At 44.0% G+C, this 16,266-nt stretch overlaps 1 protein-coding gene and 1 long non-coding RNA gene across 2 annotated transcripts in view; both read right to left on the bottom strand.

The window, feature by feature from the left end:
• LOC136098426 (amphiphysin-like) overlaps positions 1 to 4,317 on the bottom strand; it is a 168,033-nt gene extending 163,716 nt beyond the window's left edge. Inside the window, exon 1 of the mRNA XM_065831826.2 lies at positions 4,021 to 4,317. Within this exon, the coding sequence (XP_065687898.1) occupies positions 4,021 to 4,089 (69 nt within the window). The 5' untranslated portion in view covers positions 4,090 to 4,317. The remainder of the gene's footprint in view (positions 1 to 4,020) is intronic.
• The window catches only part of LOC139827218 (uncharacterized), a 376,663-nt gene that overhangs the window by 217,460 nt on the left and 142,937 nt on the right, over positions 1 to 16,266 (bottom strand). The gene's annotated exons all lie outside the window — the stretch shown is intronic.

Below are 16,266 nucleotides of genomic sequence, written 5' to 3'. Positions count from 1 at the left end.
TTTTACTTTATGGAATAGCCTCCTTTACAACACTAGTTACACTTCCAAAGTTCTCATAAACTGGAGTATTTGCTGCTTTGACTGTTGGATGAAACCAAATATATTACTGACTAGAAGCTCAAAGTGAAAAAACACAGTAGATTGATTTTTCAAGAGCTACTCAAGAAACACCCAGAAACAAGTCTTACTTGAACCCGAGTTTCAGTATCAGTGTAAAAGCACCAATTGTGTCTATTACGCAAGAGTGGTGAAACCCTGGAATAGGGTTCCTGGAGAGGTGGTCGATGCCCCACACCTGTCAGTATTGAAAAGGCATTTGGACAACGTCCTTCATACCATGCTTTAACTTTTGGTCAACCCAGAAATGATGAGGCCATTAGACTAGATGGTCATTGCAGGTCCCTTGCAACTGAACTATGCTATTATATTCACTTAGAGGTGCTGGGTTACAAAAGAGTGCACAAGGAGATAACTAGTGTTACAATTTGGGTTAGCAGCTTGAATTCAAATTTCTGGAGGAACCCAGGGACACAAACTCAGCCTTTTCATTCAAGTAATCTTGTCCTCAGAAATGACTCAGCCAGCCTCAGTTACCAATGCATCTGTTAAGGTTTCAGTATAAACAAACATTTAAATGCATCAGTGTTTCATTTATTTTTCTGACTGGGATGTGAGCTCCTAAATTGCTCTGATGTTTTTAAAATTTTAATCCAGATTCTCCAGATGCCTGTTGGCAGCTTCCAGCAGATGCTGCAAGCTCAGCACATTCACATTTCCTGAATTTTGGGGGGAAAAAAAAGTCATTGAAGAAACACAGTGAAGAGCAGTGCAATTTAGTGGGACACTCACTGATTGAAAATCAACATGCCATGGCACATGTGCTACCACCAAAAGTACCATCTTCTGGATGATGTGAAAAACTGAGTGACCAATTATTATTTCTAGTTGTTTAAAATTGTGTTTCATTTGAGTACTAGACTGGTCCAGACCATTTTGGACAATTGCCTTCTTCCCCTCATTAGCACTTCACAATCAAATGTGTATTTTTTTTATTTTTTTTTTTCAGTCCTACACTATTTTTTGATGTCATTTGCCATAGCAAGCCATCGACACATTTACCACACACATTTCCATAATGTAGCATAATCTAAATATTTCTGTCATCTTAATATCAATATTTTTTCTTATATCAAGTCTGCTTTATCAAAGATTGATGATTACTTTTGTTTAAACAAAGAAAACAGCAAAAGGATGCATCCATGCAATGCTTAGATTTAACACTTCTAATGCAAAACAGATTTGCCCAATATGAGATGTTTCCATGACAGTTATTTCACTTTTGTCATATGAATAGTCACTAGACACACATGGATATGGGCACGTGCACTATCATACAACTAAAATTTGTCGTAGACTGCAAGGAACTGAAGATAACGATGGCATCATTAGAAAAATAGTTTCCATAGATTAAGGTTTAGGTTTTACAGTCACTCCATGTTTTTAATACATATGTTGCATCAATAATAATAGAAAGCTATGTATAAATGTTTTATAAACACCATTGACTGTAGGGACCCATTAAGTAAACCAAAGGTGCCCAAATCCAATCTAAGCAACAAGATAAAACAAATCAGAATGTATTTAAAATCTCTTTAAGCCAGTGTGATATTGCACACCTGTCACAAAGCGATCCTATTCACACCATTAGAAATCAGATAAGTTACAGACTTTTAACTACTAGATACAATTCACTTGTCATCAAGTACCTAAAGCAGACAAACAAAAGTATCATTCTGTATCATCTCCATTTGGGGGATTTCTTTTTTTTTCCAAGGTAAAGTTTTAGCAAAAATAATGAAGGATTTTATGTTGCATAACCATAAAGGAACTCAAAGCTAGCCAGAAGTGTAGGCATGCAATAAATACACACATACGACATGAAGAAGGAAGCAAGGATACACGGTACTGTGACCTACTCTGTGTCAGGCCAGCAACAGCTTTCATTCCCTGTAAACAAGCAACGTTTAGACACATTGACAGAAGAAACAACTACCACAGATGCCATCATGATGCCAAAATTGCCAGATACCCAGTTGCAATACATGAATATCAAATCTGACCATTTTTTCCCATATCAGCATGGCTGATGACTGAAGCAGAGGCAGAGCAGCCCAGCCATCAGAGCCCACCAGCATCCCCAGTTTACACTCAAGGCACCCGCCAGGCTCCAGGCAGCTCCCTTGGGACTGATGCATGAGCAGCCTTTGTCAGGACATCAAGACCTTGGGCACTCAGATTAAGGGGTGCTCTCTGCTACATCCACACATTTCTGTAAACAAAACCTCCTATGTTTGAACAGACACACCTGGAAGCAGTACATGTGTTTTTTAAGACTTACACCAATGCTTTTAGCAGTTAATTGTAACAACACTGACAAAAACACATGGAAATGAACAGTATTTTTAGGCTTCTACTCCAACTACCAAACCAGCTCAACTCACAGCATAAAGTCGTCAGATCACTCCAAACTATTGAAGAGTATATTATGTGTTTTCCTCAAAAACAGTTGTAGTCCAAACCTGCAAGAGTGGAAATGCATCACGACTTTGGTATTGAAAAGGCTAGTCCTTTATGACCTTGTAAGCTAGACAGGAGTATTTGAAAGAGAAACTCCTTCACTTGCCTGTGACAGCCTCAACTATTAGATTGTTAAATAGTGACACGATTACATGAGACTTTTCTACAAATTAATTGTTGCAATTTTGACTCCCTTGTAGCTCCACAGAGTTCAATGTGCAGCAAAAAAGAATTTACAGGCAGTGAAGTATGAGAAATAGTGGTCATAAAATAATCTCCTTTAATTCTCCAGAGCCCTATTGCATAGTGCATATAACAACATAAGACATGTGCTAGAAGGGAATATAGGTTTTATTTGCCCTCACAAGAGATGACTTGCAATGCTTGCTGACAACTGTGCCTCCCAAATTCATGCTGAGAACAGCTTTATAACAAACCATAGTAATAGCTGATAGAGATGCTATATATAGTCATACACAAAAGCTCTTCTGCTTGGTTTTATGTCTGTATCTGTGGTTCTCTTCTGAGACACCCAACTGCTAAACAGGAGTTACTTATGTGGAACATTTATACCCATCAGCTTTTATTAGTGAAGATGAACAAAATAAACAACAGCCAACACGGGCCTTATTTTTGATCAGAAACTCCTGCAATTTTCCCCCGACTTTGCTGCTTGCGCACTTCCAGGACACAGTAACACAAGAGTCGGCACCGACTCTTCCCGAGAAATAAAACCACCGTCAGCCGCACAACACTTCGACCGGCATCATGACATCCTGAGAAGCTCCCCAAAACCGAAGCGCCAGCCCCCCGCGGGTTTCCGTCACACCGCAGCAGCCGGCGGGCTCAGTCGCCGGGCGAGCGCAGCACGCAGGATCCCTTCAGCCGGGGATGAGCCGGAGCGGGTATTAAAGGAAAGGCAATCCTCTTAGGAGGGCTGGCGGCGGGCGGTGAGGCGAGGCAAACCCTTATTTCCCCACCGGGGCGACAGCCCGCCTGCCCGCCCCGCCACGGTGTGCAGCCACCCGGCCTACCTACCCTCGCAGGGAGCCCCGCTGCGCCTGAAGGGCAGGAAGCGGCGGCTCGCCCGGGCCTGCGGCAGGTGGACACCGGCACCGCCCGCACCGCCGCCTCCCCGCAAAGGGGAGCGACCCGCCGGCGGGTGGCGGGGGGCAGCGGCAGGGCCGGGCGGGGGGCGGCTGCCCCGATTAAATGGGTCAATTACATAATAACGGGTGTCGTGTCCCCCCCCCACTCCCCCCAAACTCCCCCCGGCGGCGGCTCCGCGCCCCAGCGGGCAGGGAGAGGAGAAGCCGCAGCGGCGGGCGAGCGGGGCCGCCTCCCGTCACGGACCCCGGGCAGCGCCGCCACCGTCGCCTTCCTCCTGCTGCCCCCCGGGGCAAGGCCGCCCCTCCCTACCCACCCCCCCGTCCCACAGCGCACCTTCTCCTGAGCGCGGTTGAGGCGCTTCTGGACGTTTTTGGCGAAGATGCCGGTCTTCATGTCGGCCATGGCTGGCGGCGGGGATGGGGAGGGTGGGGGGGAAAGGCGGGCGAGGCAGAGCCCGGCGGCAGCGAGCGGCAGCGGCGAGGCAGGGATGGAGGGATGGATGGAGGGAGAGCGAGGAGGAGGAGAGTAAGGAGGAGGAGCAGGGCCTTAAAGACACAGCGGGGAGAGGCGGGGCCGCCACGGCCTCAGGTGAGCCACGGGCTCCCCCGCCGCGGCCCGCCCCCGGCTGCTGGGCCCCCGCAAGGCGGGCACGTTGTGTCCGAGCGATGAGGCGATTCCTATAGGTGATAAAAAACATCAAGAGAGAGAATGGATGAAGATTTCCAGAAGCCACCAGCGGTGTGCTGACCGATGGCCACATCCACTACCAGCACAAGCCCCGCTGGTACAGCTGGAAAGCACGAGGCACCTGCGGATTTCCCTAGAAATTTCAGCAGAATCACAGAATGTCAGGGATTGGAAGGGACCTCAAAAGATCATCCAGTCCAATCCCCCCACCGGACCAGGAACACCCAGATGAGGTTACACAGGAAGGTGTCCAGGCGGGTTTTGAATGTCTCCAGAAAAGGAGACTCCACAACCCCCCTGGGCAGCCTGTTCCAGTGCTCTGTCACCCTCACTGTGAAGTTTCTTCTCATATTTAAGTGGAACCTCCTGTGTTCCAGTTCGTATCTACTGCCCCTTGTCCTATCATTGGTTGTTACCGAGAAGAGCCTGGCTCCATCCTCGTGACACTCACCCTTTACATATTTATAAATATTAATGAGGTCGCCCCTCAGTCTCCTCCAAACTAAAGAGCCCCAGCTCCCTCAGCCTTTCCTCATAAGGGAGATGCTCCACTCCCTTAATCATCTTAGTTGCCCTGCACTGGACTCTCTCCAGCAGTTCCCTGTCCTTCTTGAACTGAGGGGCCCAGAACTGGACACAATATTCCAGATGTGGTCTCACCAGGGCAGAGTAGAGGGGAAGCAGAACCTCTCTCGACCTGCTAACCAGTCCCCTTCTAATGCACCCCAGGATGCCATTGGCCTTTTTGACCACAAGGGCACAGTGCTGGCTCATGGTCATCCTGCTGTCCACCAGGACCCCCAGGTCCCTTTCCCCTACACTGCTCTCTAATAGGTCGTTCCAAACTTACACTGGAATCTGGGGTTGTTCCTACCCAGATGTAAGACTCTACACTTGCCCCTGTTATATTTCATTAAATTTTTCCCCGCTCAACTCTCCAGCCTGTCCAGGTCTTGCTGGATGGCAGCACTGCCTTCTGGCATGTCCACCAGTTCAGAGCTGCTCTCAGTTTCCAAGTTCAATTTTGGGGCTGCACGATGATAAGCCCCCAGCACAGTACTGGGAGCTGCAGTTTAGAGTGCTGCACCCCTTGCTGGGTCCAAGCAATGTTTCTCAGAATCACAAGATGTCCTGAGTTGGAAGGGACTCGTAAGAATCATTGAGTCCAGCTCCTGTCCCTACATATGACAACCCCGCAGTTCACACCATGTGTCTGAGGGTGTTGTCCAGTCTCTTCTTGAATAGCATTTGCTGGCGCGACCAGCAGCTGCATGGGGCTTGTGGTGTCAACACTGCTGACTGCAAAGTGATGCATGCTGGCTCACCATTGCACTGCTCTTGGCATCCTCCTCCCATCCAGTGCTCGCTCCTATCTCAGTGTATCAGCCCACAGCAATAAATAGGCCCTAGGCTGTTTTCAGGTTGTTGTTCTCATTCCTAAAATTACAACTTATGGTCAAAAGTAGAGTACGGTCGCAATAAAACTCACCATCCTCCCTTGACACTAAAGCACCCCAAAATCTTTCAAATACAGAATTGCTCAGCACACATCACTCAAGGTTAGCAAAGTCAACCTTCCTAGATACCATGGCCCACATTTCACTTCACAGAATCACAGAATGTCAGGAATTGGAAGGGACCTCGAAAGATCATCCAGTCCAATCCCCCTGCTGCAGCAGGAACACCCAGATGAGGTGACACAGAAAGGTGTCCAGGCACGTCTTGAATACCTCCAGAGTAGGAGACTCCACAACCTCCCTGGGCAGCCTGTTCCAGTGCTCTGTCACCCTCACTGTGAAGAAGTTTCTTCTCAAATTTAAGTGGAACTTTTGTGTTCCAGTTTGTACCCATTACCCCTTGTCCACTTCCGGCATTTATTTCTGCCGTTCAACCAAGCACGGAGTTCCCTGATCTGGAGAGTAGAAATCCAGTGGCAAACACAGCAAAGCAAAACACTGAAGCTCCAGGCTCTGAGCCTGCACCTATTTTCTTCTACAGACAGCTGTTCTATGTTTCTAATACGTTTCATTGACTTTTTGGTTTGGTACAAAACACAAGCCAGAAGGTCTTGTACCTACCAAAAGAAAATGTTTCGTACGCCTTGTAAGTCCAGCTGTGTTTCCTGAGACCTTGTATTTCTGACATCTGCCCATTCCCAGACCTGCATGATGCTTTTTCCTGTAGTGTTAGGAAGCAGGTTTAACAAAAACACAAACAAGCAAACAAAAATACCCCCACAAGAAATGAACAAACAAAAACCACACACACAAAAAAAGGGGCAAAAAACCAAAACGCGTCATAGCAACCAAGGAAACTATTTTATCTGAAAGATTGCAGGCAGTGTCTTATAATGCTGTTAGGCTGGTGAAAGATCAAAACAAAATCCCACTATGCAGAGGGCTCCTGAATTCTCTGAAGTAATTTTTCATTTCTTCTTCAGAGTTTCTGGCCAGCTTGGCATCTGTATCTGAAAGGATCACAACACTTTAATAATAAAAAAATAATGAAAATAGGTGGTCTCAACTTTGATTACTTGTGCCGTTTTCTTCACCAAAGGATGGCCAAGGTAGCACGTATCAGCAGCACAGAGCATATTTGTTTTCCTTTGGGCTGTTAGGGGGAGGGAGGACACTCTCCCATGCCTTTTTGGGTTCAGTTGTCTGATATAACGACAGCAGCTCCCCCACTGCCAAGCCCCAAAATGCTTTCTCATGCCAGTGGATGAGGAGCATGAAGATGTGTGGGCTGTACCCAGTCATACAGCCACTCTCTTCCTCCTCAGTCAGTTGACCTGTGCAGGCGTTGCCCCATTTAATGGCCTTGGACAACAGCCAGAAGTGGCTTTTTCACTGTCCATTTTATCAATGCACGTGCTTCTCTCCATCAGCTAGATTTTCAAAAGTCATTATCAACAGGCTCATCTCCCTGTACTCCCTGTCTGTCACATATAACCTATTGTTAATCTCTCTTAAGAGCAATCTTCCCCTTTAAGATATATTTCAAAGCAAATTTCTTTCTCTGTGTTGCTGATACCTCAGTCTGAAATAGATGATGTTTAGAAATGAAGAGTCATTTTCTACAACTTAACCTGCTTTTTTTCTCCCTATATTTGGTGTTTATTTGGTGCTATTTTAAAATGAGATTTCACTTCAGTTTCACTCTTGTATAGCAGGGATGATCAGTCATTCATAGAAAAATGCTCGTAATGGAGCGGTGATTTTTGAACATAAAACCTCTAAGGGGAAGAGAGAAGATATTACCACTACTGCTGCATCGCCGCTTTCACCAGGTGACAATCCCTGTTCACCAAAAACGTTAGTCAGAAAAAGAAGAAACCTGCATCTCTCTTCTGAGTCATCAACAGCATGGTTTCTCATCACACATCTCTGCTTCTCTGAGCACTCTTCATTTGTGTAAATTAGAAGACATTGGTCCACAGGAGTCAATTTTACAATATCCGTAAGAGGCAAAAAAAATGGCAGGTGTCTTGCAGCCATCTCCACTGCAATGATAATTCCAGTATAGATATCAACTGCCTTGGAGTAACGCAGTGACTTTCGCCTCACAGAGCTGTGCAAACAGTGGCATATGGAAACTCACAACCCATACCCCAGACATGGCAGATAAAAGATCCCCATCATACACACACCACTTTCATAGCCACTGCAGTGGCAAATTGAAGTGGGAAATGAAGATTATTCAAAGAAAGCTGCAGGACAGCCCAGGAGTTGAAACTGCACTGTAATTGAGGATTTTGGGAGGCAGAACGTATGGACCCAAATTCATTGCCAGCTGAGACGAACAGATTAGCAATCATGGGAAAGCAACATCAGAAGTTAAATGATTTCAGGTTTACAGGACCCAAATTTTAAATCTCCTTTTACAAATGACAGCTTAGTACTATAGTTACAGTGTAGGTCGCCATATAATGGGCAGTAAAAGACTGGCTAAATTATCAGGGCAGTTTCTGTAGGTCTTGCTGCTCTCTGGATGTGGGTCACAGAGAGAACAGCTGACTGTCAGAATCACAAGACAAGGAAGGTAAGGAACACAGTGGAAAACACACATCAAAAGAAAAAAATGTTTCCATAAGATAAATGTGGTGCCAAATCCTGTAAAAATCTAGTCTGGAGGAAATTTTTAATAAACATCTAAAATTGAAAAACATACATGTTATATATTTAAAGACTTAGGTGTTTTTAATTAAAGTTATTTTTATTAAAGTCAAATAGAGAATGTTTTGGGGTGGTGTGGGGTTTTTTTTTGTTTGTTTGTTTGTTTGTTTGTTTGCATTTTCCTGCACTGCCATAACTTCAGATTAACACCTCTCAGTCACTAACACGCTAACATATGTTGAACCTGCACTTACATTCTCACACAGAACACCAATTCCATCACTGGGAAGCATTTCATCTGAAAGGTGCCCTTCGCGTTCGACTTCATTATTTGAACCTGTCTGGCTTCACATGGCCACACACAGGTACGGACTGGCCTGGATTTGCTCCCTTGAAGGTCTGTCCTGCCACTGACTTAAGTCAGTGCCCAGCTGGATTGACATCCCAGGCTCTGAACCCCCCAGAAAATGAAGTTTATGGGGGGGAAGCAGCACTAAGAGGGGGCCTGCAGAGCTCCAGTGAGCTCCAGTGCTCCAGAATGAGCACCAGTGATGCTCCTGTATGAAATTTGGTCCTGGGCAGCACCCATGGGATGCAGATTTCTGTGCTGGACTTCTCCAGGCAGCACGGGAGGAGGTGTGTTCCTTCCTTCCTCCAATTCCTTTTCCCTGAAAATGAGGGAATTAGAGAAATGAGCTTCAAATAGAGAAAAAGAAATATGCTAGAGGCAGAATATCTGGAAATACTGCTGCCTTTGGGTGAATCTTTATGGGTTCAAGGTTGCACAAGTTGCTAAGAGAGATCCAAAATCCTTTGGGGTTAGCACAAATAAATTGACTTTAAGTTGTACATTTAGATGGCATCAGTATTTTCATGGGCTGTGTACACAGTACCGATTCCAGTGTTAGGAATTAATACCAAATAGGATACTCATGCTCTGTGTGGCCTCATCCTGATATGTCAGGTTGTAAATGAAAAACATAGGGAATGGTAAAGAAGATGAATTTGGGAGAATCATGATGACAACATGCGAACTTTTCCACCATTTGAGCTTTCCCACCTAAGTAGCAAAAGCTCCTATAACACAATAATAAAATAAAGAATTAAAAAAAAAAAATAATCCAAATCTAAGGCACTTTAGAAGAACATATTTTTTCTGAAAAGTACCAACCACTCTTAGCTGAAATCTTAGTCCATCTGAGGTCAGCATTCAGACGTCATTGGAAATTGCTTTTGAAAAATCTGGACATAGATGTTCTTGACACATTTTATCTTCCCAGTCAGAAGGTCACAGGCCAGATCCAGAAATATCCACCTTTTTAACTGGCAGTTAAAAAGGACAGAAAGGCTTTCTATCCTTTGGATCTCTCCTGAAGGAAAAGCCAACCTCTTTGCTTCCAAAGTGTGTTCCTCCACACACTATCTTCCGTACCCATCTTCTTCTGTTTCCCATGAAATACATTTACAATGCTCCTAGTATTTACAGTAAGAATCTAGAAAATCACACCTTTTGTTTGCATAACAAGAAAAATGAATGTTGTGACACTTGATCTCTTTGTTTGTTGGTTGGTTTTTTTTAAAAAAAAAAAAAAAAAAAACATTCCAGCACAATCTTGGCTTATTTTCGAAATACTTCTCCAGTGCTCAGTTCCTCTCACAAGTTAGGCACTTGTAAAGGGAACAGCTGCATGGCATCAGTTAGATTCCGTAAATTACTCTTTGCACATTAATTGGCTGATAATGGCATTCTGAGCACATTATAGCATCATCTAGCCTCTCCAATTTTACTCCTAATGCTAAAGCACATTTACACAGTGCTGTCGCTTCCACTGTTCGTGTGAGCTAGGAGGAAGGGTGTAGTCAAAGATTGTAATCCTAATCCTGAAATGTTTAAAATTTGGAGAAAGATGACTAGCCACAGCTATTATGATAGTGTGTGCCTGTAATTTAGATACATGGAAAAGAATAAATACATTTATTTTATTATGATGGTCATAAGATTTGTTTGTCGTCAAGAAGAAATGTATGTAAACCATTGTGGACTAATTGTGCTGGCTTAATGTCTGACACAGCATTTCCTAAATATCAGTAGATTTTTCCTCCTGGTCACCTGGAGCTGGGTTATGGAGGTTGGAAGCCTCCTCTTCTGCAGCAGATCTTGTCTTGTTACTCACTCATTTCAAGGAAGCAATAACAATTTAGAGCAACCAGGGATCTGCTTCCAGGAGTACAGAAGATTTCTGTTGTTGCTGCTAGCCTTAAACCCACCAGGCGTGTCCTAAAAAGCCAGAGTCTGCAGCAAATGCTGTGACCGCTGGCCGCAGGAGAGGCACTTTTATAATGAAAACCACAGATTATAGCCAAGGATTAATCCAAGCTTCAGAAAGGCACTCCCTCTCAAGACTTTGTAGCATCCGTTGCTTTAAATCATAGAATTATTTAGGTTGGAAAAGACCTTTAAGATCATCAAGTCCAGCCGTTAACCTAGCACTGCCAAGCCCACCACTAAACCATGTCCCTAATTGTAGAGTCTAAGGTCAAGTTCTAAACCTATGGACTCTGAAGATACCCCAGGTTTTTATTATCAAGCATCATTATCCAAATCTCTCCACTCTTCTTTCTTAAGACACGGTTTGTTCTTAATTGAGCTGGACTGGTCCTGACTTCTTTTCGGTTTCTTGCTGTAATCCATAAATCATTCCAAGGTATTCCAAACCGATCTGCATCAGAGCTTTGGGAATGTCAGCGCTTCTCTCACCGAAATTAGTAACAGCATCACAATGAAAAGTTACAGCATACATTTCTATTTGCAGGAAGAAAACCTTTGCTTTACAGTGGCCCCAGTTATTACTCGTCCCAAACGTGTCCTGGACAGATGCAGGAGGAAGCAATTCCTAGAGTAAATTAAAACAGTCCTATGTGTAAATGGCCTGACTGGCTTAAGAGAACATTATTTAGCCGTGGCTTACGTATTTTTCGCTGTATTTGAAAAGTTGTGCTCTAGGTTTGTGGATTTTTTGTGTGTTTGTTTGTTTTCTTTTCTCTTTGCCTCTCCTGCCCCGCAATGTATCTCCATAGCACTTTAAAGAGCTATAAGCAAACAGCGGAGATTGGAGACAAGTTACCCTGTGCATAGAGACCCCAGCAAAACTTTCTTTGACCCTTTCCCAGACTCCATTTCTGATCTGTATCACCTTATTACAGATGGATACATGATAACAAATACTCCACTTATCCAGCAACTGTCTCTGGAAAGAGATTTTTCCAAACTACTTGAATCATTAGATGAAAAGATGCTTTGGATGCGAACAGTTGCTATAACAGTCACTATAGGAACCAAAGTCTGCAACTGTTGCAGGCTTCCTAGTCCTTGGCATGTGAGACAGTGATTTTTCTCACACTGTGGGGAAAAAAAATAAGTCTTTACCTAATAATGTTATGCTAGTCTTATTTTAGAAGCATCTTTTTTGCAGCTTTTATCAGTGGCAGCCTTGGTAAAAGTTAACGTTATACATCATCCAAATTAAATTTTAACACCTTCTCCCTTTCCCCTCTTCAAAACAGTACTGAGAAATGTTCACACATTGCCACTCTTCTCCCTGTTGCATCTCAGAAACAGTAGAGAGCTAACTACACAGTAATGATACGGTTTAACTGTATGTCTCTTAAGTCCAGTACTTTTATAAGGAAAACATTTAGTAAATCTTAATCACCAATGAATTAATCACTATTACGTATCAATTAAATTTTAAAAACCTGTAAATACCTTTAGACAAATATATCTTGTATAATTAGTAATGAATGCATTGCTCTGTAGAGAGAGGTGATGGACTTCACATACTTCTCTGTATTCTCTTAACAACTGTAAAACAGGAAGTTAAAATCTGTTGTACTAAGGAAAGTGAGGAACATGGTCAGAGAGCAGACTGAAGGCTCAGGTACCTTGGTGCTGTACTAGAATAAAGATCTTCAGCAGATGGGGCAAGGCTTTGCAGAAAAGGCATGAATAGAACCTGTTGGTGAATGTTTTTCACAGTGCACTGATTCATCTTCACCTCAGCGCAGCATCAATTCAAAAACAGTATTTTCAGGCAACCTCCTACTTTTCTTTTGAAGCAGAAGAGCTAGTTATATCCCCTTCAACATCAAGGGAAGAATTTTTGATAAAGTTTAATGGAATAGTAGATGAGCACTAAATAAATTCAAGAGTGTTAGCAGCGTAAGTACAAATGTCAATAGTTTCCCTGCGCCAGAGCTGACGTGCACCTTCACAAGGAGCTCAAAGGGGGCTGCTGAGAAACAGTGCGGAGGCATGGGTCAGAGCAGTGATACACACAAAGCTAATTATTTCAGTATGGCTGATACCTACCCGTGAACAAATCTTTGAAGCCTCCACTGCTTCTGTACGTCAAGCGTGAAACAAGTTTCTTCTCATCCTTCTTTTCATGTCTGCCAAAAGCCCCCCCGCCCCCTTTTTTTTTTTCTGTTAGCCAGTATCTGCTAAAATGCTTCGAAAGTCTAAAAACGAGATTAAAAGATATGGGTATTTTGGGGAAGGTAGAAGAGGAGTCTTCTTGGAAAGTCGTTTTTTCTCTTCACAACACCTTAGACTTGGAATGAGGTTGACTTTGTTTCACCCCACCTTGCTGGCAGCAGGGAGGGCTGAGGCGAGATGTCTTGGGCTCCACCTTGCAGGTGGAAGTCCAAGTCTGTGCCTGACCCTGCCATGACACCTATGTTGGAGGTGCTCGTGGGAGCAGACCCAAAGCATGGGGCAGGAATGGGATTAAAAGCTTGGCGGAAATGTTAAGATGTCTCAACAGTTCATGGAGAGTCTGGGGATACTAGTTTGCTTTGTGAGGACCAGATCTATTAACATTAACCATTCACATCAAGTTTTCCCCCAAATGAACCCTTCATGCCTTGTTAAAAAGACTTGGGTTGCCAGCAGACTCAGATTTCTGAGGCAAGCTGTAAAATTCAAATTCCAGTTTGGCTGCACACTTTTGGTCTATTTGCAGGATTTCACTGGGACCACAGGGAAGTAAGGTCCACCTGATGCCAGGAGACTCCCTCGTGACCTCCACATAGCCCTATAGAGAGCTGTGCCGGGGTGTGGGCTCCTGCAAGGCCTTTCCCAAACTCTGCTGGGTCAGCCCCATGTGGGCAGGTGCCTGCTGCAGAGCCGGGAACAGCTGCTGCCACCAGCCACAAACTAACCACCCTCCAGCCTGCTGCTCACAGCGTGCTCGTGGGATTTGAGAGACAAGGCTTTAAGTGAGGCCCAAAACTCACGTCTCCCTTGGCAGAGTAGATGCTCTAAATGCCAGACTATTACTAGACAAGTAGGTGGTAACAATCTCACCTCCCACCCTTCCCACATAGAGAAAAAAATCATTATTTAAGGCATCAGGCACCGAGTCTCCGTTTCATAAAGACGCATAGCTATGCCTACGTTCACGTGAGAAAAACATCCTTGTCTTCAGCAATTCATAGTGACCAGCAGAGGTGTGCCCGCAGTTGAAGCTGCTCCAAGGAGCCCATTTGCAATCCTAGTCCCCAGGTTGTGGCCGCATGTAAGCCAAGGGCTGGTTTTGGCACAGCCTGGCTGCAAACCTGGGCTCAGGCTCCTGAGGTAACAGCTGAGATGTGAGGATATGCTGTGAGAAAGCGATTTGGCTAGAGACATGGAAAGCATGGAAGACAAAGCAGGCAGAGCCAAACTTGTGAAGACTGGGCTAGACAGCAAATTGAGGACATTTCACAGGAAAAACTATGGCCTGAAAAGGTATTAGAATATAAGTGAAAAACAAAGACTCAGAAGAACAAGATGAAGGTCCAGTCCCAATGTAAGCGTGGATGAAGATCAACCCTTGGCCTACCAAGACTCATCCAGTGCCTTGCTGGGGTGGTGGCATATTGGCTCAGGACCTCACCAGTCTCAGCTATTAGACAATAATGTTCTGCTTTGCCTAATTCCCATGTATGTGGGATATACTGTGTAAATCCTGCTATTAGTTTCCATTTGCTCATAGTAAAAGTTGCCTGAACAACGTGACTGAGGGAGTCTGGCTTGCCAAGTTAATTAGCCTTTTCTCCCTTTCCCACTCCTCAGAACTCAGGAAACTTTGGGAACTGTCTTAGTCCCTCTAGACCAAACTTTGCAAAGCAGTGTAGGCTTTGCGGGACTAAGCTGCTGAGCTTTTTATTTGCATCTAGGCCTAACAACCAAGGTAGGAGATAGAAAGCAAAGGCGACATATGGAGGTGCAGGGGTGAGCAGGGAGCAATGGGATGTGATAAAGACGAGCAGAAACAGACTGAACCAGATTGGTGTAATGTAGACATGAAAAGATATTTTAAGTCATGCTTTATATTCCATGAGTCATCATAATATTGCTTAACATGTAGAGTTTACATGACACATTTCCACATGCTCTGAGATATAACTCAAATCCGTGAACCAAGAGAGCAGTGCTGCCAGTTCCTGGGCTTCAAAATTAGCCTGTAGGTGTCAGAAGGGCAGTAAGATGGGATCATTTGACAGCAGGAATAAACAAGACCCTTCTGTTGACATCATCTTTTGCAACATTCAGTACTTTGAAAAACTTCCCTATATAAAGAGTTTGGAAAAGGTAAACAAGCACTTGGCAAGAGAGAGGGATAAGTTGTCTCTGCACATATTTAGGCATATCGCAATGCAAATGAACAAAATCTGCTTTCATAGTGATTATCGGTTTTATAACTAAGATAGAACACATTTAACTTAGAAACACTATGAAAGTGGTTTTAGAAGTAAGCAAGAAGAGAGGAAAATAACTTGGACAAAAGCTTTTAGTCTTTACAAGGAGGGGTAAGGGACCACACAGATAAGTGTAACAGTGTCAAATCTACTGCCTGGTTCCCACAAACAGATCAATGCCCAATTAATGTTGGTCTCCCCTGTAATCTGATGCAATCAGGAAACGGCCCTTGCATTAGGACCAGGTGGAATTGCTTATATTTTTCATGGATTTTTAATAACAGTCATAGAGAACTACGAATCTCCTTCAAAATTCTGGGGCTTTGAGGCCTGTCCCAGCTGCTATCAAAGCCAATAAAAACTTCTGTTTGACTCAGATAAACTTGGGCTTAGAATTTCATACTGTGAGGCAGAGGATGCATCTATCCACATGTTTTGGCTCTGTGCAACACAAACCAAGTTTAATTGTAACATGGGCTTTGGTGCTACCCAGCCTTAATGTGCTCTTGCCTGCAAAGACAACGAACAGTTTTGCTCTGAATTTTCAGAGTAGCTGTTACTTTTAATTTCTTTTTAATGCGAGTTTCAAGGCACACATTTTTCTTAGTGAGCCAGTGTTATTTGGTCAAAGTGAAAACTTGCTCCATTTGAAATGGAAAAGCTCCAAGGCTGATCCCTCTCATTGTATCACATCCTAGAGGGAACAAAATTAAAGCACAAGGCCAGTGTTTCAGATTGTTGAGGAAATCAAATTTTGTAAGCCTTTACAGTAATTGTTAAGAGTGGGTTTCATCTCCCGTTCTTGCAGCCCTTTACAAGTTAGACCTCTATTTAGAAAAATAGGTGGAAGCACTCTCCACCCGAGGCAAATGACAGCAATTGCATATGGACCGCATGCTATGAACTTTAAAGCTAATACTTTTAAATGGACAAAATTTGGACTGATGAATAGAAGTAATCGCCAAGAAAAGCCACAAAGAGGATTAACGTAGAAGCATAGCCAGGTAGGTGCTGCTTAGTGCCTGAAAGGCCAGAG

The sequence above is a fragment of the Patagioenas fasciata genome, chromosome 2 (genome assembly GCF_037038585.1).
Source record: "Patagioenas fasciata isolate bPatFas1 chromosome 2, bPatFas1.hap1, whole genome shotgun sequence".
Taxonomy (NCBI): domain Eukaryota; kingdom Metazoa; phylum Chordata; class Aves; order Columbiformes; family Columbidae; genus Patagioenas; species Patagioenas fasciata.
Note: the sequence above shows the minus strand (reverse complement) of the source record. Positions and strands in the feature narration are given on the sequence as shown.